This window comes from Malaclemys terrapin, chromosome 3, assembly GCF_027887155.1.
Source record: "Malaclemys terrapin pileata isolate rMalTer1 chromosome 3, rMalTer1.hap1, whole genome shotgun sequence".
NCBI classification, from domain to species: domain Eukaryota; kingdom Metazoa; phylum Chordata; order Testudines; family Emydidae; genus Malaclemys; species Malaclemys terrapin.
In genome coordinates, this window is record NC_071507.1 from 75,026,926 (window position 1) to 75,054,822 (window position 27,897).

Below are 27,897 nucleotides of genomic sequence, written 5' to 3' on the forward strand. Positions count from 1 at the left end.
GTAACAGTTTACAAGTTCTAATATCTGATTTCTCCTGTGAACATATTATAAGTCTGACTTTGATCTCACTTATATCAATTTTACACTGATGTCGCTACATTAATGTCACTGGAATTATTCCCGATTTACACTAGTCTAAATGAGATCCGAATTAAATCTTATGCCATTACTGTTGACAATGATATGAATATTTGACAGCTATAAACTGGAATCCTTTTTTATAATGCCACAAAGTATATGAGTAAGTGAACTAATATTAAAAATACTTTAAAAGAAATGGCTAGTATTTCTTGCTTTTATATATGAAAAATTATTGTTCCTCCTTCAATGAAGATCTCCCATATGCTCCTGGAATGACATTCCAGTGACAACCAGAACTCTAAAAATACTGTGCATGCCAAAGTATAATATGTTCACTGCAAAGCCCTCCTTTGAGATTTTCCTCTCATTTAGTGATCAGGAGCTAAAACTAGAGTACGCTTCATTTTCTATTTAATTTACCTTTCACACAGTTCTTGCTCCAGGAGTTATCATTTTGTGAGCCATTTTTTTCTCCCAATGTTTAAATGAACAAGGAAACTTGACATTTTAACTCCACATAAATATTTTTCTTTCATGTACAGTTCAGCTACTCAGGAACCTTTCATAATATTTCCTTAAAACTTGCCAAGCCTTCAGCACTGATGAGCTTTTATCCCTGGTTACCATCACCTTGGCTCAGCTGACTGGCAGCCTGCCCACAAACCTGAACTGTGTCCTTCACAAAGCAACTGGAGGAAGCGGAAGAGGTCACAGGTGAATTCGTCATCCTGCATTACCTTTTCTCCTGTGGAAAGCCAGATGGAGGGACAAATTATCACAGACTGTCAACTAGCTCCCCACTCCCTCTTACCAAATCTCCATATTTAATCTGAAGTCACCATTAACAAACAAACATACAAAATGCAATTTATAGCCACTATTCTATCTGAAGCATGGCATGTGGCTGGCAGATAGGTGCTATTTCTCTTCCATAAGAAAAGAACATTTACATTTCAAGACACAAATTTCTCTCTATACAATGTGGCAGCATGGGCTTGGCAACATTTTAGAAAAAATCCATCATTTACACTCTTCTTTTGTTTTTGTTGGCATGAAGTCTGCATCATGTACAAAGGTTAATACTGGATTTACTTTGTTCCAATGTCTGATAAATATTGAAAAGCCCGAAAAATTAATCAAGTATTGCAGAAGAGAGACCTATACAAATATATATATATTTTTAAAGCAAAATAAGCCAACAACTTTATAGACATTTATGTTCTCAGAAAACACTTAACCTGGGATTTTCAAAGGAGTCTAAAAGAGTTAGGCAACCAATTCTCATTGAAAGCCAGTGGATACAAGGCACCTAATTCCCTTAGTTCTGGTTAACCAAAGCATTAAGTATGCGCTTAAGTGTTTTTTCTGAATGGGGCTGGACTTCAGCGTGTCCTTAAGGACTTTTGCAGAACTAGGCCCCATGGCCTAGTTTTTCTGTAGATAGCAGTTATCCAGGTGTTTAGAGCTTTAAAAGATCTCCAGAATTGCTTTAGAAAATCTGGTACACTAACATGGTCTCCATTCAATTAATGCACCTCTACAATCCTATCAGTACAGAGAGTCAATCTGGAAGTCTAAATGAGAAAAGGGGAAGCATTAGTGGGTCTAGGAAAGATCAGGGATTAACAAAATTGAACTGGAAGCTCGATAAATTGGCATAGAGGGAAGACATAATAGCAAGCAAAACTACACTGGGGTATTAAAGGCAAATGATTTCATTATTAGGGCTTTATACAAATAGTTTGGGGACAAATGGTGTCTTGGCAAAAATGGAAACAATTTTTTTTTTAAATACAGAGGATTTTAATGTGCAATCATTTGTTACTTGATGATGGCATGAAACTAAAAGACAAAAATGCAAGTAAATTGAAAAAGTACAGTATATTAATTCTGAAAGTTTTCTTAAAAATAGGAGGCATTTTGGACTGGTACCTGAACTTCCAAATCCAATGTGATATTAAGAACACTATCCTTTTCAGTTGGTGAATAAAAGAAATAATGAGAGTTAAACAAAAATATAAAACTTCTCACAGACTGGAAGTGCTTGAATTAGAGAGACAATATATATGCATATATATAATGTATAAACAGGAATATGGTTGGATGTTTACTGTACATAAAAATTATGAATGATTACAATTACAAATAGCCAATGGACTTACCAGTCCGCAGTCTGTGACTTTCAAAGTGAGAGGCTTCAGTATAATGGTAGGGTTAGGAAGCAAAACCATTTTGAAAACTAATGTGAACATTAAAAGAAGTATATAAAATCATTTCACTCTTTTCCCTGTTGGCCAGCAAGACACAATATTTGGTGACCAAACCAAGTATCACCAGGTATACATAAAAATGTGGCAAACATAGGGAGAATTAAAATGTTTTTTTCCTCCCCCTAGTTCTTGCTGCATTCTCACTGAAATGGCAAAAAGAAAAAAAAATTGCATAGTCCTCTCCCTGACAATGAATCAAGTACTAGATGATGTTTAACACAATTTGTCTCTGGGTCGGACATTTATACCAGATATATAGCTTTTCAACTGTACAAGATTGAAAATCCTTACAACTAATTAAATAACGAAACACAAAAGACTAAAAGAGGATCCTGTGCACACAAGTAGTATATAAATCAACAGTACTATATATGGGTTCAATTCTGCAAGATGCTTAAACACTTTGCTGGACTTAGAATGTTCAGCATCCTGCAATATCGAGCATTTTATTTTTATAACTCAATTGGATTCCTCATGTTTTAATATTAAGTATGTGCTTAAGTGCTTTGCTGGATAGGGGCCAGAATGCTAAGAACCTTGAAGAATCTCAATTACCCTTATGGAACCTGAGCCTGCAAAAACATATGCATGTAAATGAGACTTCAATGACTTCAAGGGGATAACACATGTAAGGAAAATTAATCCTACATAAGTGTTTGCAGGATCAAGCCTACAAAAAGCCTAACTACACATTCCTTGAGTATCCAAATCTCTCACCGACTTCAGTGGCAGTTTGGCGTGAACAAAGAACACAAATCAAGACTATTATGGGAATGTTAAAAAAAACTGCATTAATCATTTAGATTTCAATAAATTCAATAAATTCCAGTAAAATTGATCTATGTTACTCTTACAGTTAAAGATTGTTTCAATATAACTTTTTTTTCATAGCAAATATTTCACATGTATTTTATTTAGGCCCCTCCCACTCCCTATTTTAAAAAAAATGTTTGCCAGGTGAATATTTTCTTTTCTTCTAAAGGAAATTTAATTCTGCCATGTGGCTAGCTGACCACTTTCACTTGGAAAAGGTGTGTGTGGGGGGAGCATAAAAAGTGACAGGAAAAATAAATTCAGTAGATGCAGCAAAATTAGGACCTCAATTGAGGAAAATATTTAAATATTTAAGCACAAGAACACTTCAGCATGCTTTCTTGAATTAGGGCCTAGGTGAGGTGAGAGTGTTAAAGTAGTATAGTCACAAGAAAAAATGGTGGCTTTTTAAAACAAACTACTGTACAAAGCTTGGCAGGAGCTTTGAACAGCACTTGATCTGCACTGTTTTCTCACTTTCATTTCTCACTTTCATTCTCACTCAGAAAGTTTCTCAGAAACAATTAATATTCATATTGAACTTGATAACACAAAGTGCTAAGCACTCCAGCCATTAATTTTAATGGAATACTCATGTGCTTAAATAGAGCACATACTTAAGTCCCTATTTCAGCAAAGCACTTAAAAGCATATGCTTGGTTGAATCAAGGCCTATGAACTTTGCTGGGTCGAGACCATAGTGCTTATAACCTGGCAATATTGAGTGTCCTATGCCTGACTTTTAAGTGGTTGTGTGTGTACTGAATATTAAAAATATATATATTAACAATATACATAAAAATAACACTAGATACAAGTTTGGTGCTATTAAAAACTTCAGCATCACTTTGACCATGGTGAGAGGGAAAGTCCAAAGTAAGAGGAATGGTTGAGGAGGCCTTTAAAAATGTAATCATTTGATAATGTCCTTTAAAGTGGCTGAAAATATTTATTTTTATTTCCTCTCCTACCATTCACCTCCCTCTCAATACCTCTCCACTTTTGCTTTTCTTTCTTTTCCCCTTCTCAGCTTTTGGAGACATTCACGGAAGGTGGGGAGGGACAGGAAAGCCTTGAATTAAATGATAGCAATATTCCTTTATAATGAAATCATTTCCTGACACAACAACTTCACTATAAGAATCAGTTTGCTGAAAAGAAATTGCAATTTGCACACTGCAAAGCATTTGGTTCTTTCATTCAATGTCTCTATAGAGATGGTTTCATAACTGCTGAGTTACTGTAAGTGGGTTTTCATTGAGATAATGAAAGACTGTCTTTTGAGGTTTTGTTATTTCAGTTTTATCCTCCCTCCTAGTATATTGGATCTGATCATTCACAGTACCTCATGGAAAAATGTATTTACATCTGTGTAAAATGAGTACAAATCATACACAAAATTATACCAAGTCAGAAAGGTAGTGTTGTATGCCTCCTATCATAAGGAACAAAGGCAGTGGTAGATCAGACCCATAGATTCATTTTTAAAAACAAACTATTTATATGTTTCAATGTTAATCACAAGCAGTTTTGAGCAGTATGCCTGTACTGATTACAGAGATCAAATTCTTCTGACCAATAAAATATCTGAATCTCTTTTATAATGACAAATCCTTAGCATTAAAAAAATAGACCATAATCTGACTCACAAACAAATGCTGGTCCATTAGCATTTTTTCAGGATACAAACACTATTTAATGACTACAGAAAGGTGTCTCTTTGGAGACTACAAGTTACACATCTGGAATTCAGATCCATTTCTTTGCTTAAAATCTAAGCAAGCCACTTTTGGTGTCACATACACAAATTCATGCCTCCACACACAAACATTTATACATATAGTGTACTTACAAATATACGTATTGCATATAGCATGACTTAGGGAAGTGAGTCACTGCTTAGGTTAGCTTCAATTGATGTGATGTATATACTATAGTACATTTGCTTAAACATGTAACTATTTGGTTAAAATGCTGCCATTGCCCATGTTGCACATAAATGGTATGGTTACACACATGAATGGCTTTATGCCTACAGTGTGTGCAGTTGCGAGTCTGATTCTGTGATGTATACAAACAGAAGCAACGTCTGCAGTAAAATAAAAATAAGATTGAATGTAACAAGCATATGTATCTCCTTGAAAGTGTTTGAATCTCGATTCATTAATTCTTTCCTAGCCTCCATTTTGAAATCCCCACTGCTATTAATATTTAAACAGATTTGTGGGCCATTATATATTAAAAAATATTTACCATTCTAAAAGGCACAAGGGCCCAATTTTGACGAATGCACAACTGTTAAAGAGCAAAGATCTGCCATAGTAACACCAATTAATTTATTTCCACTAAAAGATCCAGAAATTGTTCCGCTGAGTTACCAGTGCCATATGTCTGTCATTGTCTGTTTATTGCCCCTCATTTACAATAAATCTCATAGGAAACAGATCATTCAAGATCTCAAGCCAGATAAAGTAACCTTTTCCCCCTCGCTGAGCCATGCACAACTACCTCTGCTAGCCCAAGCAAGCTAGTTTCGCTTGTACTAGTGTAAACCCAAGTGCAGGGCCCTCACAGGTGGAAACTCTGCTAGGGAGATGTGAAGATGGAAAGGATTGCTACAGCAGAGGTTGAAGCAGGCAACTCTCCCAAGCAAAAGGATGCAGTAACGCTAGCTGGAAATACACTAATTCAGAACACTCACATATCAGCTTCAGCAGCTTATAAATATTGTTGATATGAATTTAATTTCAAGATGTATGTGACTGCCACTAACACGAGGTAATGTCCTGCAAAGATTTAAGCACATGCTTAATGTTAACTGCTAAAGCGGTGTGAATGGACCTTACTGTAAATGAGAATCCGGCTCAATTGAATTAAAAACATGCTTAAAGTTAAGAGAATGCATGTTTTTGCAGGACTGGGGCCTATTTAACTATTTTGTACTACTATTGGTTTTTAACAACTCTTCTGTGTTTTATTCTATCTGTGTTATCAAATGGAATGTGTGCCAGGCATGCAGATTGGTGAAAGGCTAATCTTTAAAGGGATAACTGTCAGGTCACATTTCCCCCTGTATTTAGATTTTATAAAAATAAGCTTTTTAAGAGCTAAGACAAACAGAAATAATTCCATTACATTAAAAGAATCTAACTGAATCCACACTTTATTAATCAACATTTCACTGCAGTGTTTTTCCCCCAAAGATTCCAGCACTGTACTTGTATATAAGAATATAACAATAAAATTGGCTAGAAACTAACTAAAATTGTTCAACTGAGGAGAAATTTAAAAAGCACCTAACAACATGAAGAGAAAAAATAATGTCCTTTTTATAATTTAGGTGTCATTCACAATAAGAAATTTTGTTTTTGAATTGGTTTGATTTTGATTTGAATTGATTGAAAATTGATTTTCAAACTTACAATATCCATTTAAGCGATGTCAGCAGATTATAATATTAGATACTTTGCAACTTGTATTTAAAGGCATCTTTTAAAAAGTGGAAGTTAAATCTTATTGAGGAAAACAGAATGGAGCATAAACTCTGGCAAGTGAAGTGTAAAACTATAATTAGGAAGGTCAAAAAAGAATTTGAAGAACAGCTAGACAAAAACTCAAAAAGTAACAGCAATTTTTTTTAAGTACATCAGAAGCAGGAAGCCTGCTAAACAACTAGTGGGGCCAATGGACGATCACAATGCTAAAGGAGCACTCAAGGAAGATTAGGAACGGAGAAACTAAATGAATTCTTTGCATCCGTCTTCATGGATGAGGATGTGAGGGAGATTCCCAAACCTGAGCCATTCTTTTTAGGTGAAAAATCTGAGGAACTGACCCAGATTGAGGTGTCATTAGAGGTGGTTTGGGGGAAAAAATGATAAATTAAACAGTAATGAGTCACCAGGACCAGATGGAATTCACCCAATAGTTCTGAAGGAACTCAAATGTGAAATTGCAGAACTACTAACTGTGGTATGTAACTTATCATTTAAATCAGCTTCTGTATCAAATGATTGGAGGATAGCTAATGTGACGTCAATTATTTAAAAAGGCTCCAGAGTGATCCCGGCAATTACAGGTCGGTAAGCCTGACTTCAATACCAGGCAAATTGTTTGAAACTATAGTAAAGAACAGAATTATCAGACACATAGATAAACATGATTTGTTGGGGAAAAATCAACATGCTTTTTGTAAAGGGAAGTGTAGCAGGGTGGACACCTGCTCCTGCCTGGAAGGGCCTGAGATAGCCCAGGGAGCAAGCAGCTACTTGGCTGATTGGGGGAAGTGGCGGCAGCTGGGCCCAGGCCCCAATCAGGCCTCAGCTGGCCGTATATAAGAAGCTGGGAGCCAGGAGCTCAGTAGAGTCTCTCTCTGCCTTCAGAGAGAGAAGGGCCTGGCTGCAGGGAGCTAGATACAGAGTACCTGGGTGGAACAGGGCTGGGGAAAGGCTGAGGAGCTGGGGAGCTCCAGCCTGGAAAGCCCCAGGCTGCGGCCTAGGAGAAGGCTAAGGAGTACTGGGGGTTGCAGAGGGCAGCCCAGGGCTAGGCCAAGGCAGCAGGTCCAAACCCCCTTTGCCAGTGATGAGTGGCCTATACTGCAGTCTGCCCCAGGGAGCGGGGGCTAGTTGGTGACTGGCAGTGGCCTAGTGCTGAGGCAAGGTGGGGATAGTGGGTGGGGGTTCCCCAGGGAGGGGAGACTGAGATCTGTGGGGTACTGCCTGGGGGCAGCATCCCAGTAATAGGGGCACTGGGTCCTGGGAGGGACACGGGTGCCAGAAGAGGATAAGGCAGAACACCAGCCTGCAGAGGGCGCTCCAGAGGCTGGTGAGCTAATTCCCTGGACGACCAGTAGGAGGTGCCACAGGGGTAAGTCCGGTAGTCTTACAGGAAGTCATGCCTCACCAATCTACTAGAATACTTTGAGAGGGTCAACAAGCATGTAGACAAGGGTGATGAAGTAGATATAGTGTACTTAGATTTTCAGAAAGCCTTTGACAAGATCCCTCACCAAAGTCTTTTAAGCAAAGTAAGATGTCGTGGGATAAGAGGGAAGGTTCTCTCATGGATCAGTGACTGGTTAAAAGATAGGAAAAAAAGGGTAGAAATAAATGGTCAGTTTTCAGAATGAAAAAGGTGACTAGGGTGTCCCTCGGGGATCTGTACTGGGACCAGTACTGTTCAACATATTAATAAATGATCTGGAAAAAGGGATAAACAGTGAGGTGACAAAATTTCCATATGATACCAAACTACTCAAGGTAGCTAAGTACAAAGCAGACTGCAAAGAGTTACAAAGGGACTTCACAAAACTAGGTAACTGGGCAACAAAATGGCAAATGAAATTCAGTTTTGATAAATACAAAGTAATGCACATGGGAAAACATAATCCCAGCTACACATAAAAAATGACGGGGTCTAAATTAGCTGTTACCACTCAAGAAAGAGATCTTGGAGTCGTTGTGGATACTTCCCTGAAAATATTCACTCAAGGTGCAGTGGCAGTCAAAAAAGCTAACAGTGTTGTGAATCATTAGGAAAGGGATAGATAATAACACAGAAAATATCATATTGCCTCTCTATAAATCCATGATACGCCCACATCTTGAATACTGTGTGCAGATGTGGTCACCCCATCTCAAAAATGATATACTGGAATTGTAAAAGATTCAGAAAAGGGCAACAAAAACATTAGGGGTATGGAACAGCTTCCATATAAGGAGAGATTAATAAGGCTGGGACTTTTCAGCTTGGAAAAGAGGCAACTAAATGGGAAATATGTTAGAAGTCTATAAAACCATGACTGGTGTGGCGAAAGCAAATCAGGAGTAAAGTAAATGTTATTTACTCCTTCTCATAACACAAGAACTAGGGGTCATCAAATGAAATTAATAAGCAGCAGGTTTAAAACAAACAAAAGGATGTATTTCTTTACACAATGCTTTCAACCCATGGAACTCTTTGCCTGAGGATGCTGTGAAGGTCAAGACTCTAACAGGATTTTAAAAAGCCCTAGATAAGTTCCTGGAGGATAGGTCCATCAATGACTATTAGCCAGGATGGGCAAGGATGCAAAGCCATGCTCTGAAGAGTCCCTAGCCTTTGTTTTCCAGAAACTGGGAATGGGCGACAGGGGATGGATCACTTGATGATTACCTTTTCTGTTCATTCCCTCTGGGGCACCTGGCATTGGCTTCTGTCGGAAGACAGGATACTGGGCTAGGTGGACAATTGGTCTGACTCAGTATAGCCATTCTTATGTTCTTAAAGAACACCATTCTAAAAGTTAACAATTTTAACAATAGTTTTATACATATCTCTAAACCTCATTCCATTTTATAGTTTAAAAATGAATGGATTATTCAATACTGCTGAGAAAACATCCATATGTTGTGAGCTTCAATTACGAGTCTATAAAAGAATGCTAGCACTCTGAGTTCAAGTAGAGTTTTGTCTGTGAAGCCCTCAACTACTGTTTAAGTGTCCTTTCTGTATAAATGCTGTTGTGGAAATTTATAAGTCTTCTGAAGATAAAAATCAACTGGCCTTGAACCAAAGGTGACATTGTAGCACATGCAGGGGCGGCTCCAGGCACCAGCGCAGCAAGCACATGCCTGGGACGGCAAGCCGTGGGGGGTGGCCTGCCGGTCACTGTGAGGGTAGCAGTCTGGCTGCGTTGGGCGGCATGCCAGCAGGAGGTCCGCCGGTCTCGCGGCTTCGTTGGCAATTTGGCGGGGTGGATGCTGAAGACACGGCACTGGCGGACCTCCCGCAGGCATGCCGCCGAATCTGCGTGACCAGTGGACCGCCCGCAGGCACGCCGCCAAAAGCCGCCTGACAGCCGTGCTTGGGGCAACAAAAAACATAGCCGCCCCTGAGCACATGGCAAATACTGTCAGGCATCAGAAATAAAGTATTGTTATCCTCTGTAATTTAAAATTCCATGGCACTATTCCAAAACTGTCTCTCAAGTGAGATCAGTCAAATGCAATTATAGTATTCCTCTAACAAAAGGCAAGATTCACAAAAGATTTAATGAAATGAAAAATGGGTCTAAAAATCTATTTTCAATTAGTAAAGAAGTTCTTCTAAATCTTAGTAATTTTTTTTCAAGCATACTAGTATTTAGTAAATTGTAGAGATTGTATTACATGAAGAATATGTAAATAAAATAAATCAATTAAAATAAAATCAATCTCAGATAATTGTAGTAATTCTATGTTTTTTAAGGAGACTGCTAATCAATCTTCTATTGAAACTCTTAATAGGATAGCTGCACAGTCTGATGATTAAAGGAAGAAAGTGGAAGTCAGAATTTCTGGGTTCTTTTCCCAACTTGGTTAAATGACTTGCTATGTCATCTTGGGGAAATCACTTAATTTCACTGTTTTATTTATCCATCTATAAAATGGGTATAATTATGGCTACCTATCTTACAGGGGTTAGTGAGGCTTAATTATTTGTAAAGCAGTTTAAATTTTTCAAATAAAAGGTATCAAGAGTATTATTGTTAATAATATCAACAGATTTTAAAGTGATTAGTATCTCAGGGATACAGTATTTGGCTAAAGCAGAACTCCAGTAGCCTGACCCAAACTCTCTTTTCCTTGCTGCATAGTAAGTTTGATCTATTTAACCATACATCACAAACAACAATAATGATTTTATGCAAACCACGCCAGTCATATAGGCGGGTATGTGTTTCAAATGGCAAGTACCGGTAATTTTTACAGAAGTTGCCTCACCAGCTAATTTAGGAAAAATCATTCTGACCCAAGGACATATTCAAGTTTCTTTTTGAAGTCTTGTTAAAAGAAAAAAAATCCTGTACTAGAAGAGTGCCCAACAATAGCAAGATAATGCAAGTGTAGAGTAAACAAATGCATTCCATTATCTGTCAACTAAAGTAAGGGCTTTGGGAGGAGAGAAAAATTGCACTTTCAAGGTTATCATGATCATGGTGAGACAGCATAGACAGAGATAGTTAAATGAAAAATGGAAAACCATCAAATGGGATAATGAACATTTGTGCAACTTTGATTTTGAACCTTTTTTTGTAAAAGAAACATGACAATCAAAACAAATATACATACAGAAAGATACAACATTAAGTACATCACAAAAACAAGAAGAAACACATTTGCTGAAGAACCATCAGTGTTTTTACCAGTGGGGGTTCCAGGATTTTGTACAGGAAGGTGGTATTAGTGAAAGGGGAATCAAGACAAGGAGCTTAGACGGGGATAGCACAAAGAGAAGATTGGAAAGGGGCAATTCATCTTGACTCACTGCAGGGTTTTCTGCTGATGCCAATGTGGAGATGGGAAAAGAAATCAAGTTTTATAGAACACCACCACCACTAAGAGGTCAAAGCCTACTTCCATTGAAGTCAACAGAAGTTTTTACAACTGACTTGAGTAAAAACTGACTCAGGCTCATAGTCAGCAATAACAAGTTAACAACTCATCGATAAATTCCTGCATCAAATGTAGAAATAGCAAGGAACCAGGTTATAGTGTGTACTCTGGACCTCACTCCATTTCCCTAACAATCAACCACATGTTCCTGAATCTTGGAGTAAGTATCTGTACTGTAAAATGGAATGGAAAAAAATATATTCTCCCGGGGGTCACCCAATCTAAACTTTGGTGCTCTCTTGGAATGACTTTTTAGATAGGTATTTGTAGGATTGCTAGCAGTTATGTGAGCTCAGCTATCCCATACAATCTAGAATGTCTAGCAATCATTCACAGCAGGATCTAGAATTTCTCCTCCAGACACAATGGCTGGGCTTTCATAATGCTATCAGGCATTAATACCAATGGCATTGGGCTGCCTATAACTCATATTCAGTGAATTAAAATGAGTGTGCTCAATGACAGATGAATTATTGTTATCCTTTACCTCTAAGGGATACACATTTTCTCTGTTGTATGAAAAAGCTCTCAAAGTGCCAAAATATCAGGAATAATTAGTAACATCCTGATGTAACCCTGAAAAGAAACAGCAGAGGTGTTTTCTTTTTGTTTTGCTTTTTAAACTACCAGCTACTTTAGCAAGTACTGTAGTAGAAAATGAATTCTGACTGCATAGTGTAAACCTAGCCAGTGGCAGCCAAGATCTCCTTTCTATCCCAACCTCCAGCCCTCTCTGGATCCACCACTGATTTCCTGTGACTGCACAAAATCAATGCAGCGATAAAGCCACATTAAATGCACAACAAAATAGTACAGGAGGACTACAGCACAAGGGTTTGTATATACATATAGATATATTTTTTAAAAACATCCAACCATTGCAAATACTGGGCCCACTAAAAAAAACCACAACCAAACAAAAAAAAAATTAAATAAATTAAAAAAAAGCTTGCTGCTCTTACATCTAGCGTGCCAGTTACTGTGCAAATCCTGAGAAAGGGAGGAAGAACAAAGAAGTGGGGAAAGTTGGCATAAAAACGGAAGAGTTTGGAGTACACAATTATAATAATAGAAAAGAATCCACTTGTTTAAAAGCCTCATAGGAACAAAAAAAACTCATGGTGTTCAGGAGCTGTACAGTGCTGACACAAAGCTAACAACAGGAAAAAATAAATAAAAGGCAGCTTGTTTTTAATAATTACCACGCTCATGACTGATGACTGAGGAAGGGTGGACAGGACATTTAGTTCAAAGAAAAGAAAACAGGAAAAAAGTAAAAAAAAAGTTGAGAATTTGTTTTTAGCAGATACAAAAGACACTCAGTATTGGTTTTGGCAAATTAGTTCTGCACTAAAGAGAAAGATCAAATACAAACAAACAAACCAACCAAAAAATTCTCAGATGAGGAAGCATGAAAATACCCTATGAGAAGAGTCACTTATGCAGTTGTCAGAGTCGTTTATAGTTGCTTGCAAAATTTGTAATTTCTAATAACTTTGGTAGATGATTAAAAGAAAAATGATCCTGTATCAAAAAGCCCATTTCAAAAGCCAAAATTATTAATAATAATTTAAAAATATATATTAATAGAAATTATGCCCAGAATGTCCAAACATTCTGGAGAATAATTTGCAGAGAAACATGAAAGCAATGGTCAAGCCAGCCTATGCCTTATAAGACAGACAGCACAATCCAGAGTAATGGGGCCAAAGTTTACTCATGTAAATTGACTTGACTGAGATTACTCAAATGAGTCAGGCAAGAAGGATATGACCTACAATTTATTAAGCTATGGGAGCACTTTTGATGAAAGAGAATAATTTTAGAAAAGTACGTGTGATCTGTCTTAAAGGCATTCAGTCAAATTAAACAATGTGATGCAAGCACTTGAACAATCAAGACATATGTCATGTAAAACAGCTACAGGCACAGTAGCCAATGACATATGCAGTGAAGCAGGTATGAATTATGAACTCCAAAATACAATAATGAATACGCAGTCAAGCTTTTTTTCCTTGTTTTTAAGAATAAAAACATGTAAAAGGATTAGTTAGTTGTAGGATTTAAACACACAAAAATATGATGAATGAAGAATGTAATTGGGAATAGAGAAAATGTGCTTTGGTAGCTCTATTAATCACATAAAAAAATAAACCTAATGGTTCCAGACAACCACACTAATAGGATGACAGAACACATTATGAGACAAAAGAAAGAAACTAACAATGAACTGACAACACAGAAGGTAGAAAACCCAAATTGTTTCAAAATCATAAGTAAACATAAAATATCAGAATATTTCCCAAAAAGACAAATTACACAGAAATACTTGTAAAACAGAAACTTTCACAACAAATGTCTTCCAAACAGCAGCTACTGTTCCCTTGACCTCTGATATTTAATTTATTGCTTACTAAATTGTCTATTTTTTATTCAGCCGGAGACAATTTAACAAATCAGTTGGGAGCCCTTCATTTTATTTTATGCTGAAACTGGTTAGGGATTTCTAAGTTGTTTGACATAAATACTGCTGTTTGTGATTGGAATCTCCTTTCAAATTTACTCATAATATTTTCTTTGCTACTTCAAAATGATATACTGCACTCCTCTGAGACATTCCCTCACTCTCAAACGTGCTCTAGTGATCTTTTATTGTCTAGTACTGTCTAAAGTAGGCCAGTTAAATTATAAACTATCTGAAGAAATATCATCTTAGCTTCACCCTTAAACATCTTGATGCAGATTTACAAGGGTCCTTAACTATACAGTTTTGATGAAGAACAGTAAAAAGGAAAAGATTATTTTCATAAGATGATAATACCTGATCCTTCTTCTGTCACCATGCCAAGGCCCTCTGCTTTGTTTTGGCGTTCAAATGCATTTAGGTCAAGAACGCTGCAATGAGAAAAGCAATATAGCATTTAGATTCTTTGATAAATCCAATATTTTATCTTGTTGATTTTCAAAATGATGGAATTAAACTTAGAAATATAATTATCATCTTAGCTGGAAGATGGAAAATAGTGTTTAGGAGATAACTGAAATGTAATGTCACTAAAGCCAGGTACACCATTTTTTTTAAACAATGGGCCAAATTCAGCTCTAAGTTACACGGTTGCACATTTAGAGAAATTCCATTAAGTCAATTCAATTACACTGGATTCACTGTGTAAATGATAGCAGAATGTAGCTCATTATGATTTACTGAAAAAGAAAGTACATGTATATACATCTCACATTTCATAAAAATAATACATTATTATTTGTGTACACATATTCCCCCATTATGTACTGGGAAATTACATAGTTGTGTAAGCCCAAACACAGGTCACTGTCTGGCCATACCGGAAGGAGGATAGGAAACATTTTACATGGGTTTAATCAGGCTCCAACTTTATTATTGGATGTCTGGGACTACCTGGCAGATAACAGTGTACAGTGCAGGTAACTCCATGTTTATGTCGTAATTACCTGGGGAGCTTCCCCCTTTCTTACTGTTCTGCTTCCACCTGGAACCATGCGGCTGAGACATGCTGAAGCGCTGTGTGCCTTCCTGCTTCAGCCTGCTCCATGTAAGGGAGGGTTCAGGCAGAGTTGAATATAAGCCAGTACGCCCCGGTACGGCATACCAGACCAGTTTCTCCAGGTGGCAATTTATAGGGCCTGGGTTTCCCAGCAGCGGCTGGAGCCCTGGGCCCTTTAAATTGCCGCCAGAGCCCCGCTGCCAGAGCCCCCGGGTAGCGGAGGTGGCCGAGACCCCAGGGGCTCTGGTGGCGATTTAAAGGGCCCAGGGCCCCGCTGCGGTAGCAGCAGCTGGGAGCCTCTGGCCCTTTAAATCACCATCGGAGCCCCGCCGCCGCTACCCCAGGGCTCCAGCAGCAGGCCTCTGTCAGCAACTTAAAGGGCCCAGGGTGGTAGTGGTGACCAGAGCCCTGGGCCCTTTAAATTGCTGACAGAGGCCCGCTGCCGCTACCCAAGGGCTCTGGCAGTGAGTTAAAGGGCCCGGGGCTCCAGCCACCGCTCTCGCCCGGGCCCTTTAAATCGCCGCCTGAGCCCTGCTGGGGTTGCGGCGGAAGCTGGGACTCACGGGGCTCCTTCGGCAATTTAAAGGGCCTGGGGCTTCACTGCGGTAGCAGCAGCTGGGAGCCCCGAGCCCTTTAAATCACCGCCAGAGCCCCCAGCTGCCGCTACTACCCCGGGGCTCTGGCAGCAGGGCTCAGGTGGCGATTTAAAGGGCCCTGGACTCCACTGTAGTAGCAGCGGCTGGAGTCCCAGGCCCTTTAAATGGCCCTCAAGCTCCAGGGCTCCCAGCCGCCTCTGCAGCTGGTAGCTCCGGCAGTGATTTAAAGGGCCCGGGGCTCCCAGCCGCCACTACTGGAGCCGGAGCCCGGGGGGCCTTTAAATCTCAATCTAAACACTACCCCCTTCTGGTTGAGGCCCCGACCCTGCTCAGGACTCCGGCGAACCGGTAAGTCCTTTAAGTTACTTTCACCCCTGGCTTTAGGTATAGATCTTCCCCTTTTAAACCCTACATTCCTAGGGAATGAGTCAGTAACCACACTGACCCTTTTGCAGCAGTTTTCATCCTCCCCTCCAGCCATAAAGCACTAATCCCTTCATATCAACCAATGTATTTTTACATTTTCCATTTATTTTGGTTTATTAAGATGTTTAAAGGTCTGTAGTACCATGCAGATGTACTCTGATGCACTGGGAAATCCAGTGCCAACATCTCTACATGGTTGTGGTAGAGATGATTAGATATATTTTTTTTTACTGAAATATTTTTCCATCAAAAAAGGGGTTTATTTTTTTTTGGTGGCGAAAATGTCATTTTCTATAGAATTTTGATTATTATTGATGGTAAATTAAACTTAAATTTGCATTTTGTTTCTGTTCTGTGTGTGTGTGTGGGGGGGGGGGGAATCAACATGAATGGAAAGAAAAAAATATCATTTCATTTTGAATTTTCCTAGGAAAAATCTAAACATTTTGAATGAAAATTTTCAAATAACTTTGAATTAAATATTTTTCAATGGGTTGGGGAAAGACGCCTGTTTTGCTGACAACCTCTATTCTGTAGGCTGCTTAATCCCAAATAGCAAACATTTTAAAAACCTTATTTACTTTACATACAACAATAGTTTAGTTATATATTATAGACTTATAGGAAGAGACCTTCTAAAAACATTAAAATGTATTACTGGCATGCAAAACCTTAAATTAGAGTGAATAAATGAAGACTCGGCACACCCCTGAAAGGTTGCCAACCCCTGCCATAATGGCTCCATCTCCTGCCTTCCCTGGATTTAGTTCACTGTGCCCTACTTCACAACCTGCTCTCCTCTGAGCCACACAGAGAAGAAATTATATGGTTCCATTTATCATAAGTCTGTATACCTTGTTGATGGCTCATCTACCTTGGTGCAGGGATTCTCATTGTAACAACTATTTTGTTCTTTGGATAACATAACAAAGGTGGTGATCTGCAATCCCAGATGGGTTGTAACTTTCTGACGAAAACTTCATATTTTATTTTTTTCTTTGAAAAATATAAAGCTCAATTTGGCAAACACTTCATAACCATTGTTATCATACCAAAAGTATTTTTTCATTAAAAGTAGAATATTTAACAGCTATTTTTGTTCAGGAAGAAAAAAATAATACAGTAGTTAGTCCAAGTCCTAGGATATCTGTCATGCAGCAGATGGTGCAAAAGGGAATCTTCTAGCAGCCAGATAAATCGGGATGTTTTTCACCAGCCTGGAACATAGCAGTCATAATGTAACAGTGAACTGGGCTCAATTTTAACTTTCTATGCAAGTGTCTTTATACAATTATTGTATTTATTTACGCACTGCATACTTATTACAAACACATTCAGAAACACAAACCTGCAAAAAGACCATAGAATGTCCTCCTGTCCACTCCAAAACAAATGACTTAATTCCCTTCTCCACCTTCCAAAATTCTATTAACTCCCTCCCCACACAGAGGCCTCCCCGGAATTCTTGAGGAAATGACCCTTGTAGAGTTCCTTGAAGGTATTCAAATCTGGGCTCTGTTGAAGGATGGGAGTAGATGAGTTCCAGAGCCAAGGACCCCTCACTGACCATGCCTTACCACTAACTCTGCAGGCTGTTATCTTGGACACATCAGTCAATTACAAATGTCATATCATCATGTGAAGAGAGAGGTGTGGCTAAGGTAGACAAGACCCAAATCATATGTCATTTATATGTCAGAACCACCACTTTAAATTTCACCCCCAAATCAAATTGAGTCCAATTCACATCACAGGCCACAGGTGCAGTGCACTCTTTGCACAAAACATCCAAAAATCCAATATCCCTAGACTGTAAACGTGAGTGGGAAATGATGAGCAGACATTTCCAAATGCTTTCACAGCCTGTAAACATCAATGGGATAAATCAGGAAATAAGGTACTATTTGCTGTAAGGGAAGCAGAATTGGGTACACTGAAATCAGGGAATAAGTCATGGCAGCCTGCAAGGTAAGTAGCTGTGTAATTAGTCATAGGGGCTCAAAAGTGGGGTACAAATATTCAAAGACAATGGTTTACGTAATCCTGCCTGAAAGCTGGAGATAAGCATAGCCCCAGGACAGTTCCACTATCATAGCATCATAGAAGTTTATTGTTGTTGAAACCCTAGGAATATGAAAGGAAAACAAGTGTGTGTGTGTTTGTGTGTGTGCGTGTTTGTGTGTGTGCGTGCACGCGCGCGCACGCACACTCCTGGCATATTTACCCTTCCTGTCTCACCAGGTAATTCTTCCGACATTCTACTGATATTACAAATCCTGTAGAAAAGAATTTAGATACGAAATAATAGATATATTATAATAGATATTTTCTTACCTACATGACTGCATAAGACCAGCAAGGCTCTGAAAAAAGCCCACATCCTTTTTGTCCTTGAGGTAGTCGAGCATTTTCTACAGCAAACAAACCACATAGTATAAATGTTAAATCATTGGGGATCTGTTATTCTATGCCAATTAGACAGTCTTGTGAAATAATTCTGATGGCATTTATAAATCTGATAGAACAGACCAGTTGACAAAAACCCTCATACCACAAGTCAGGCGGATATTTTGTTACCGACCAAACCTTCCAGAGGAGGCTGCCACCATGACATGGACACTTTTTAAGGAATTATAGGAAATAACAATCACTAACCTCAGCACATTCAGAACTAAATGCAAAATCTAATCTTTGATTTAGCTTTCTGCTAGTTCATTCTACACATGCACACACACAAACTATAAGTTAATCTATTTCTCTAACAACCTGGAAGGGCAGAAAGAAGGAGAAATTGTTATTTCTTTTTAAAAGTATTTGGAAGATTCTCTGACATTTTGGTGATGACAGTTTAAATAGAATTACTGATATGAAAAAATAATTGACATGGAATTATATTGCAGTGTTACAAAGTCAGATTGAATAAGTTCACAAAACGTACCCCTCTGTCTGCACCCTATTATAATCATCTTTGTACAAGGTATGTCTTGTAAGGTATCATTTTAGTTCTCACAATCTGCTGGTCAATATTGTCCTGATAAAATATGTGTGGCAACATTGTATGTAAAGTTATAAGATTTTCCTGTATGATGTTTGGAACATATGTTCCAAACTGAGATTGGCAAATAGGTCAGCCTCAAACAAAAGAATGTATTCTCTGCTTAACTTGCATTTAAGCAGTAATCAGAGCATCAAGCAGGAAGGGAGACAAAGGGAGTTCAAGCAGGTGAGAAAATCGGCAGGGAATATCCTTACATATAGATACTCTGTCTCCTGCATCTCAGCTGGAAATGTTTTCCAAGACGGGACTGACTCTATAAAAAGGAGGAATAAATGCCCCCAAGGGACTCCCCTCTCCTTTCTCTGTCCATCGATTTACTGCACAAGACAGGACAAAACAAGCAGCCCTCAAACAGAAGAAGGGGTCCTGGCCCAAGAAGTTTGGCCAGTACGACTGTTGAGAGCATATAGTAAGAAAAACATGGCTTTGAATTTACCAGTTTGTTAAGTTGGGCACTAGTTGCATTTTGTCTTTATTTCTCTTGTAACCATTTCTGACTTTTATGCCTCATTATTTGTATTCACTTCAAAACTCTCTCTTTGTAGTTAATAAAAACGTGTTTTGCTATTTTATTTAATGCAGTGTGTTTAAATTGAAGTGTCTGCAGAACTATTTGAAATAACAAGTTGCCATATTTTTATTTTAAGAAATAACAGACATAACACACATTATTTGTATTGTCCAGGAAGGGCTGGGCAGTACAGGACATATGTTTCTGGAGGAAAAGCAAAGACTGGGATTAAGCTGGGGTTACCCTGCAATATAGTCAAGGCTGGGAAGAACCAGAGTGAAACCCAAGTGTGGCTGGCAGGCTGCAATTACGCACAGGCACTCAGGATGTGCCTTGCATGCTGGAAAGCTGTTTCTGAGCAGCCCAGGTGGGAACTCCTTCAGCAAGGCATCATAAGGCAACCAAGGTTACAGGGCAGGGGTGACACAGCTACTCATCAGTCTGGATTGTACCCTGGATATGTCACAATGACCATGTACTGTGACATTTTCAGAAAAAATAGCATTCAGGAGATGGTTTTTATGGTAATGACATCACAAGGTAATTGGTCAGAGAATGTATTTTTAGGGTTCATGAGTACTGACAGGTATTTCCAGTCAATCCTATCACTACATATAGGATGACAGACTCAGAAGAGACTCATTTTTGGGGCCTTGATTCAATACCATATTACTTCAGTTTCAACGGCAGCTACTAATAAGTGGCTAAGGGGGCTAATCCCACCCAACACTTTTTGTAGCAAATCTTCCCCCTTCTCTCCAGCAGCACAATGAAGAAACAAGCAGAGCTGAGGTGAGACAAGGGGAGGATTCACCCCTGGCATTATTCAGCCCTTTCAGTGCAACAATACACAGTGCAATCAGGGGAGGGGGGAGGCAGCTGAGGCTGTTAGAAGTCTAGAGCCCCACAAGAGCTCCTCTTTCCATTGAAAGTACCGTTGCCCCTCAGCTAAGGGGCAATCAATTTTAGGATCATGCAGAGGTCGTTGGTGAAAAACTCGTGTCCTAGAGTTAGGTCTGGGGTAATTTTCACTTTCATGAATGTTTTTATCTACACTGTCTTGTTACTGTTAAAAAATCAGATAGACCCAATCACATACTGGTAACCCTGAAAACCTCAGTTCAGTCACCCTGAGCTATCACCAAGAACAGTTGCCTTGGTCACTGTCCACATCTCTCGAACCATCCCCCTGCTCCACTACTGTCCCACACCCTTCTTGAAACACTACCACTCTCCACTGAGGAGCCAGAAGAGCATCAGCAGATTCATCACACTACCCTTTGCTGACCTATTATTGTTCAGAAGATTTATTATAGGTTGTGTAGGAAACACTACCTTGCTTAAGGTTGCCAAACACTTTCCTTTATCAGACCCGGTTTTTGGTTGCTTATAACTTCACCAAACTAGAACAGTTCAGCATCTCAGAGAATGAGGTAGACTTTAAAAATATCTTACCACTGTTTCTTTGAGAAGCTACATCTTCATTCTTGGGAGCAGGGCCTTGAAATTTGGCAGCAGCGTCACAGAGGTATCAGGGACATGTGTTTTGCCATCCATATGAAAATTCAACCAAGTTTGACCAAATTATAAGCATTTGCTAAGTAGAAACTTATTATAGGATGCTAGATAAATCATGTGGATTTTGTCTGCACTGCGCATGCTCCATCCTCTCACAGCTACTATGTGTGGACTGGTTAACATGTGCCATCCCCACTATCAAAGTGTGTGTCTCCAAACCCCACTAGTGGCAGGTCCACACAGAGGATAAACTGTTATCCTACAAGTTACTCTGTTCACTCAAGTTGTAGAGGACTGTGCTGTGATTCTGAACATCCCAACCCTGCTGAGGATCCATGCTGGGGGGACAATATGGTTCCCTAGGATGAAATGGTTATGTTTTTAATGTAGGTATTTTGCACACGCAACTTAATTCTGGCATTTAATCAACTTCTGGGTGCTTGATTCTGCAACCTTAATGTTCTTGTTTGTCTAGATGTAATTATAGCACAGTACTCAGACTGACCCATGCTCAAAGGCTTCCTGTTCAATTCCTTTTAGGGCTAAAGAACTTTAGACGCAAAGAGTATAGAATATAAGTGCACTTCCAGCTCAGAGCTCCTCCTCACCTCGAACAGCACCAGGGGCCCAAACAGGGGAAAGCTGCGGGTGAGGGAGTAAGGAACTTGCCAGTCTGGGATTTCAAGGAGGCAGCAGGTAGGTACCTGTGACTGAAGAGGAAAGGCAAAGCAAAGGAGTCTCTGGCCTGGCAAGGTAGAATTGAAAAAGGAAGCAGGAGTCTGGGGGGAGGGGTAAAAGGGAGGGGGCAGTGCAGAGAATGGCTGCTTGCTCATTTTCAAGTGGAGCAGGGGACCAGTGGTTGGAATGGCAGAAGAGAAATCATGGAGGGGATGGGGGCAGAATTTATGTATTGAGGGAGAGGGAAGAGATCTCAATTGTTTCGTTAGCTGATTTTATTTGGGAGGTGGTGGGTGAAGGACAGTGGAGGGCACTGTAACTAATGGTCAGCCACAGCCACATCCACACCACTTATTTTGGGCACCAGACACCACTGTTCCAGTTTTTTTTTTGCAAGGGTAACTCCATTTAAATCAATTGGAACCTCTGGGATTACACCAGCTGTAAGTGGAATAATACAGTGGTGAATCAAGCCAGTTAAGTGTAAAGGAGTCATGAAGTTCAGAGGCAAAAAGAAGCAAAATATAAATATAAGTGACACCCTTAGGTTTGAATAAAAACTGAAATACTACAGCCCTCGCCACAAACCAGTATTGCTGTTAAAAGTACCCATCTATATTTAAAGTTGAAATTCAATCACCTACAAACCTAATGCTAAGAATGTATAGTTTCTGATGATTCAAAATTATATTCATTTGTCAATAAACCTCTTAGAGATCCTTTCACTCGTTTCCCCATGTAAAATTAGAAATTGAAATCTTTGTGTTGGTCTTCTCTCTCTTTTAAAGGAAATAATAATTTGAATAGTCTGACCAACACTGAGGAAACCCAACCCGGATAAATTGTTCTAACCAAATACTACCTAGTGCCAAAGCTCCAGTTCCCAAGCAAATAATGAGAGAAGCTAGCCAAAGCCAAACTACAAGCTCATCTAATTGAAGTTAATATTCTAGACCCAGCACATTCTGGAATCAGGCAGGGCCTTGGAACTAAGACTTCTTTAACAGCACTGATGGATGATCTTCTGCTATCAATGGAGACAGAGGAGACATCCATTCTCATCCTTCAGGACCTCTCTGCAGAGTTTGACACTGTCAACCGTCAGATAACACTTTTTTGGCTGAGAAGGAGGGGTAGGGATCCAGGTTAATAAATGGTTTCAGTCCTTCATGAAGGGACACATCCAATGAGTAGTTATGGGACACTACACCTCCATCACTAGATCCCCTCTCTTGTAGAGTCCCAAAAAGATCAATATTCTCTCTGGTCCTTTTTAACATCTACATGAAGCCACTAGGTGAACTCATCGGTTGACATGGACTCAAGTGTCCTCAAAATGGAGATGACATACAGATCCCCTTATTTTTCACCACATATGACCACTCCACCACCATCACGATGGCCCAGTGCTTGAACTAGCTCAGATCATGGAGGAAGAATAGCTGGTTGAAGCCGAACCTGAGGAAGACAGAGGTAATGCTAGTGGACAGACAAAAGCACTTTGAATAGCATGCAGCCACTGCAGAGTCTCCATTAGATGAAGGCCCACATCCACAACTGGACAATTTAATCTGTAGTTTAGAAGTACTCTTGGATTCCTCACCAATGCCAAACTCTCACATAACAGCATCCACAAGTAACACTTTCTACCTTCTTTAGTTGACCAGAAGAGACTGTCCCATCCTAGCAGGCAGTAACATGGCCTCAGTTATTCACACTTTCAGCACTGCTCAGTTGGATTACAGCAATGTGACATATTTGGGAATGAAACCTTTTGTGTTTAGGAAACAAGCTAGTACAGAACACTACTGCGCATTTCCTCAGCAACACTGACTACCAAGAGCCTATCAAACCCATCTTCCACTCTCTACACTGCCTTCTCTAGAATTTCAAATCAGGTTCAAGGTCTTGGTCCTATCTTCAGGGAGCTACATGGCTTTGGCCCAGGATATATAATACTACCTAAAGATCTGGGATGAAGACTGTGGTTGACAGCTACACTCCTCTGGCACAATGAAACCCTCTATAATAAAGGTAAAGTTCATCTGTGTGTGGGATAAAACTGTCTAAGGGGGCCAGTCTGAGACTGGTTAATTCCCCTAGGAGTTAAGGACCATCACAAACCTAATTGCCTTCCATTTCTTTGACTTTTCCTGCTTTCACATAAACATGCAGCAACATGTACATTTAAAAAACAATCAAAACAAACCACAAAAAAACCCTATCAAAACAAGAAACTCCACTGTACATTTCTCCCCTTCAGGAGAGGAAGGCAGAACACATAACACATGACAAATGTTAGTCACATCACTTAATGTGCTACTGGAAGGCATTCAGATACTACAGTGACAAATGTCTATTAAGAACCTACATAGAATAGATTGGATAGAAAGGAACTTTACCTGTTGAACTGTAGAATTTCCTCCATTTAAGATGGCAATCCCAAGCTTTAAGGTGGCGGCAACCATGGGACCCATCTCACCTTGAAAATATTAAACTATTATTTTAAGTTCATATTTAAATAACAAACAAACCAACCTATTATACTAACTTACACTGCCTTAGGATGTGCACAGCATGGAGTCATTTACATGGCAGTTTACAGGAGAGGATCATTTAAATAATCTCTCTTGTAAAACAGACACATATTTTCCTTCACCATATCTACTGTGTGATTTAGGGCAGGTCTACACTACTGCTTGACGATATAACTTACATCGCTCAGGGGTGTGAAAAAGCCACCTCCATGAGCGACACAAGTTACAACAACCTTGGTACCAGTGTAGACAGCACTATGTCACGAGAGATGCTCTCCCGCTGACATAGCTACCACCTCTTACTGAGGTGGAGTAATTATACCAATGGGAGAGCTCTCTCCCATCAGCTCTCTCCCGTCTATTCACCAGACATGCGATAGCAGCGCAGCTGCATAGATGTAGCGCATCTGGTGTAGATTAGCCCTCATACTTTCTAAGAATACATAGATAAAGACTGTATAAAAAAGGAAAGAAAAGATGAAAGACATGAAGAATTGTCATCAAAAGAATATAAATTACTTTCAGTCATGACAGCCTTGAGCAGCTGGTTCTGAGGTTGGATGCACAATTTAAAACTGACTTGTCAGTTTAACAATGTGTTCTTACTGTATGTCCACACAGACAAAACTTTGACAGTTCCTCAAGGACTAACTGTGAAGTGAAGAAGTTAAATATAGTAGCAAGAGGAAATTGGTTAGTTCTGCTTATGAAGGACAGAGTTGTTTAAGTAATAGTGCAGTAGACACAGTACAGAAAGGTAGGAAAAATGATTGGTGAAAGATGGGGCCTAATCGTAGGTGTAGTTTGACTTCTATTTTGGTGAGGCAGCTCCAGTCAGCCAATGGGCCACGCATGGGAGGGCAAATTCCACATCTACCTGAGACTTGCAGTTTGGGGGAGGAGGGGCAACACCCCCCTACTCCCTCCCAAACTGCACCCATAGGCCTGATGAACAGAAGCCTAAAAAGTTATACTTCTTAGCAATATAAGGTGAAAGGATATGGACGAGGCAGGGGATGAACAGATTATAAATGGGCACGGGTGAACTTGTTCAGAAAAAAAATCAGAGCCTGTGCTAAGTGCACAGACACACAACTCCTGGTAAGTCTGGAGCCTCACTTTGTCATTACACATTCCCAGTGCACAGCTATGACCTCCCTGCCATCTTTCACTCATCTCTACATCATCTGGACTCCAGCCAGGGCCAGGAATGCAAAACTACCACAAGAAAATTTCTTGTGATTGTTTTTTAGCAAACTTTTGCAGGATCAACTCCTAATCATCACCTAAATTTGAGGTACACCTCTACCCCGATATAACGCGACCCGATATAAAACGAATTCGGATATAATGCAGTAAAGCAGTGCTCCAGGGGGGCGGGGCTACGCGTTCCAGCGGATCAAAGCAAGTTCGATATAATGCGGTTTCACCTATAACGCGGTAAGATTTTTTGGCTCCCGAGGACAACGTTATATTGGGGTAGAGGTGTATTTATTGGAAAATGAACCTAATTTAAGGTGTAGCCACCAATAATTACAAGGAGCAAGTTCTAGAGCCAACAAATCTTTATAAAATCTTCTTTGGGATTATTTTTTATGTACATAAGCGGTAGGTCTTTACCTTTGCTAGCGCTGATTGTTTGAAGCACCATCTCTGCAGCACCCCGATCATGCAGTCTTGCTTGCTGGTACAGAAGCTTCTGTTTTTCCATTTCTTTTTCCTGAACAGAAATTCCAATCATTTAAGTTGAGGACTTCAATGACCATCAGGTCGCCAAAGATTTTTTGTTATCTCTTAGTATATGGGCTCTATTGCAACATCATAGACCTATTCAACGCACATACAATGCTACTGAACAAATATTTAACATGTTCAATATTTCCCTTTGTATTTTTCTTTTTATCCTTTTAGTCCTTTGTTTATCGGGAAGGAGTTCTCTCAATTGTAAATCATTTGGTTAGTTCAAAGCCCATATTCACAGTATGTATGTACTGCATGTATCAAACTTGCACTCCTGTGCTATGTTTTTGTGCAACAGTTTATACTCTCTTAATAATCTTCTACAGTGTGACCATAACTTGATACTGCTCAGTACACGGCTCTTGAGGTGCAAGTTGTCCCTGAATGACAGAATAGCTTCATCGGGAGTTTCATTCATCTGGGAAAATTTGTTTAAAAAATAATAATAGGCAGCGTTGTACATTTCAAGTAAGATGCTGACTTATAATATAAGAGAGGTTTCCCCAACCCACAACATATCCCAAAAGGATATTAGACAGAATGCATTGTGCCTTTATATTTTGCATTCTCTAGTGGCAACAAACGGTACTGCATGGTGCTGCTTGAGCAATGGCTGAAGTTCGTTCTTCATTATTTAAACTACTGAAAACATAAAGAGAAAACATAGAGGCACAGCTAATTCCAGGTGGGTATGAGCTTTCACAAGCTTAACTGAAGTTTGCTGGAGAATTGAAAATGACTAAGCAGTGTAAGTTGCAAAATGGAAGTTGCATAGAGCCCTATGACCGCGAGTCCATCAGATGGCGTGGTAGAAAAGCGTAGTCAATGGGGCATGACCTAAGAGCAGGAACAGCTGCAGCAGAAGTAGCCAGAGGGACAGCTTTGCTGCCATAAACTTTCCATCCAAAGTACAGAAAATAAACACTGGAAGATGGAAGAGGTTTAAAAAATGAAGGCTTGCTAGATACAGACTATGAAAACGAAAAACTAAAAAGAGGTACAAAATAGAAATGGGTTCAAATGAATGAAAAAAAAGAAACCTTTAAATCAAAAGCAAACCAACACAGACATTTATGCTGTTACCAGAGAGTTCTCGCTGAGGCTGGCAAATTTGTTTCGTAACTCTTTGATAATATCGTGCTGCGGAAACAAAATTCATCACATTTTTTTTTTCATACTACAGTTAGAGCTCCTGTGGTTAAACCTTCCCCTTAAATTATGTGATGAGTCGAAATGGAGGCACAGAAAAGAAAAAGAAATATGGCAGCTTTGCTTTATGTGGAGCCATGCTAACGTCTGAAAGGTTTGCCTTCATGTTTAAACCTCTTCCGGTGAATTAAAAAACAGAACACAACCATACACGTACACACAAACAAATAATCATTACACAAAACCAAAGAATCATTACAACACAGTTTCAATAAAGCTGCAACAAAATATTTTCATCTGCTTCAGAGGTCATGGAAACTCGATGAACATTTGATTTTTCCTTTACATTTTCCTTTCTTTATTTTTAGACCCAACAATCTTTTCTCTCTCTTCCATTGCAAGAGTCACTTATTTACTTGTGTCTTCAGGCCCAGGGTTATTATAAAAGGACCTTTTGTTGACAGCCTGATGAGGAAAGCACAATAGCATGGAGCTTTCCCTCCAGCATCTACAGACCAAGAGAATGGGAAGGCCTGATGCCTACAGTTACACAACAAAAGAGAGGCAGGAAGAAGCCTGGTC

General features: G+C 39.4%; 1 protein-coding gene across 1 annotated transcript in view; it reads right to left on the reverse strand.

Moving 5' to 3' along the window:
* RYR2 (ryanodine receptor 2) overlaps window positions 1-27,897 on the reverse strand; it is a 687,809-nt gene that overhangs the window by 73,102 nt on the left and 586,810 nt on the right. The window contains exons 82-86 of the mRNA XM_054022704.1: window positions 26,047-26,146; window positions 24,292-24,371; window positions 18,459-18,535; window positions 14,400-14,473; window positions 746-826 (exon numbers count right to left, since the gene is read on the reverse strand). Coding sequence (XP_053878679.1) covers window positions 746-826; window positions 14,400-14,473; window positions 18,459-18,535; window positions 24,292-24,371; window positions 26,047-26,146 — 412 coding nt within the window. The remainder of the gene's footprint in view (window positions 1-745; window positions 827-14,399; window positions 14,474-18,458; window positions 18,536-24,291; window positions 24,372-26,046; window positions 26,147-27,897) is intronic.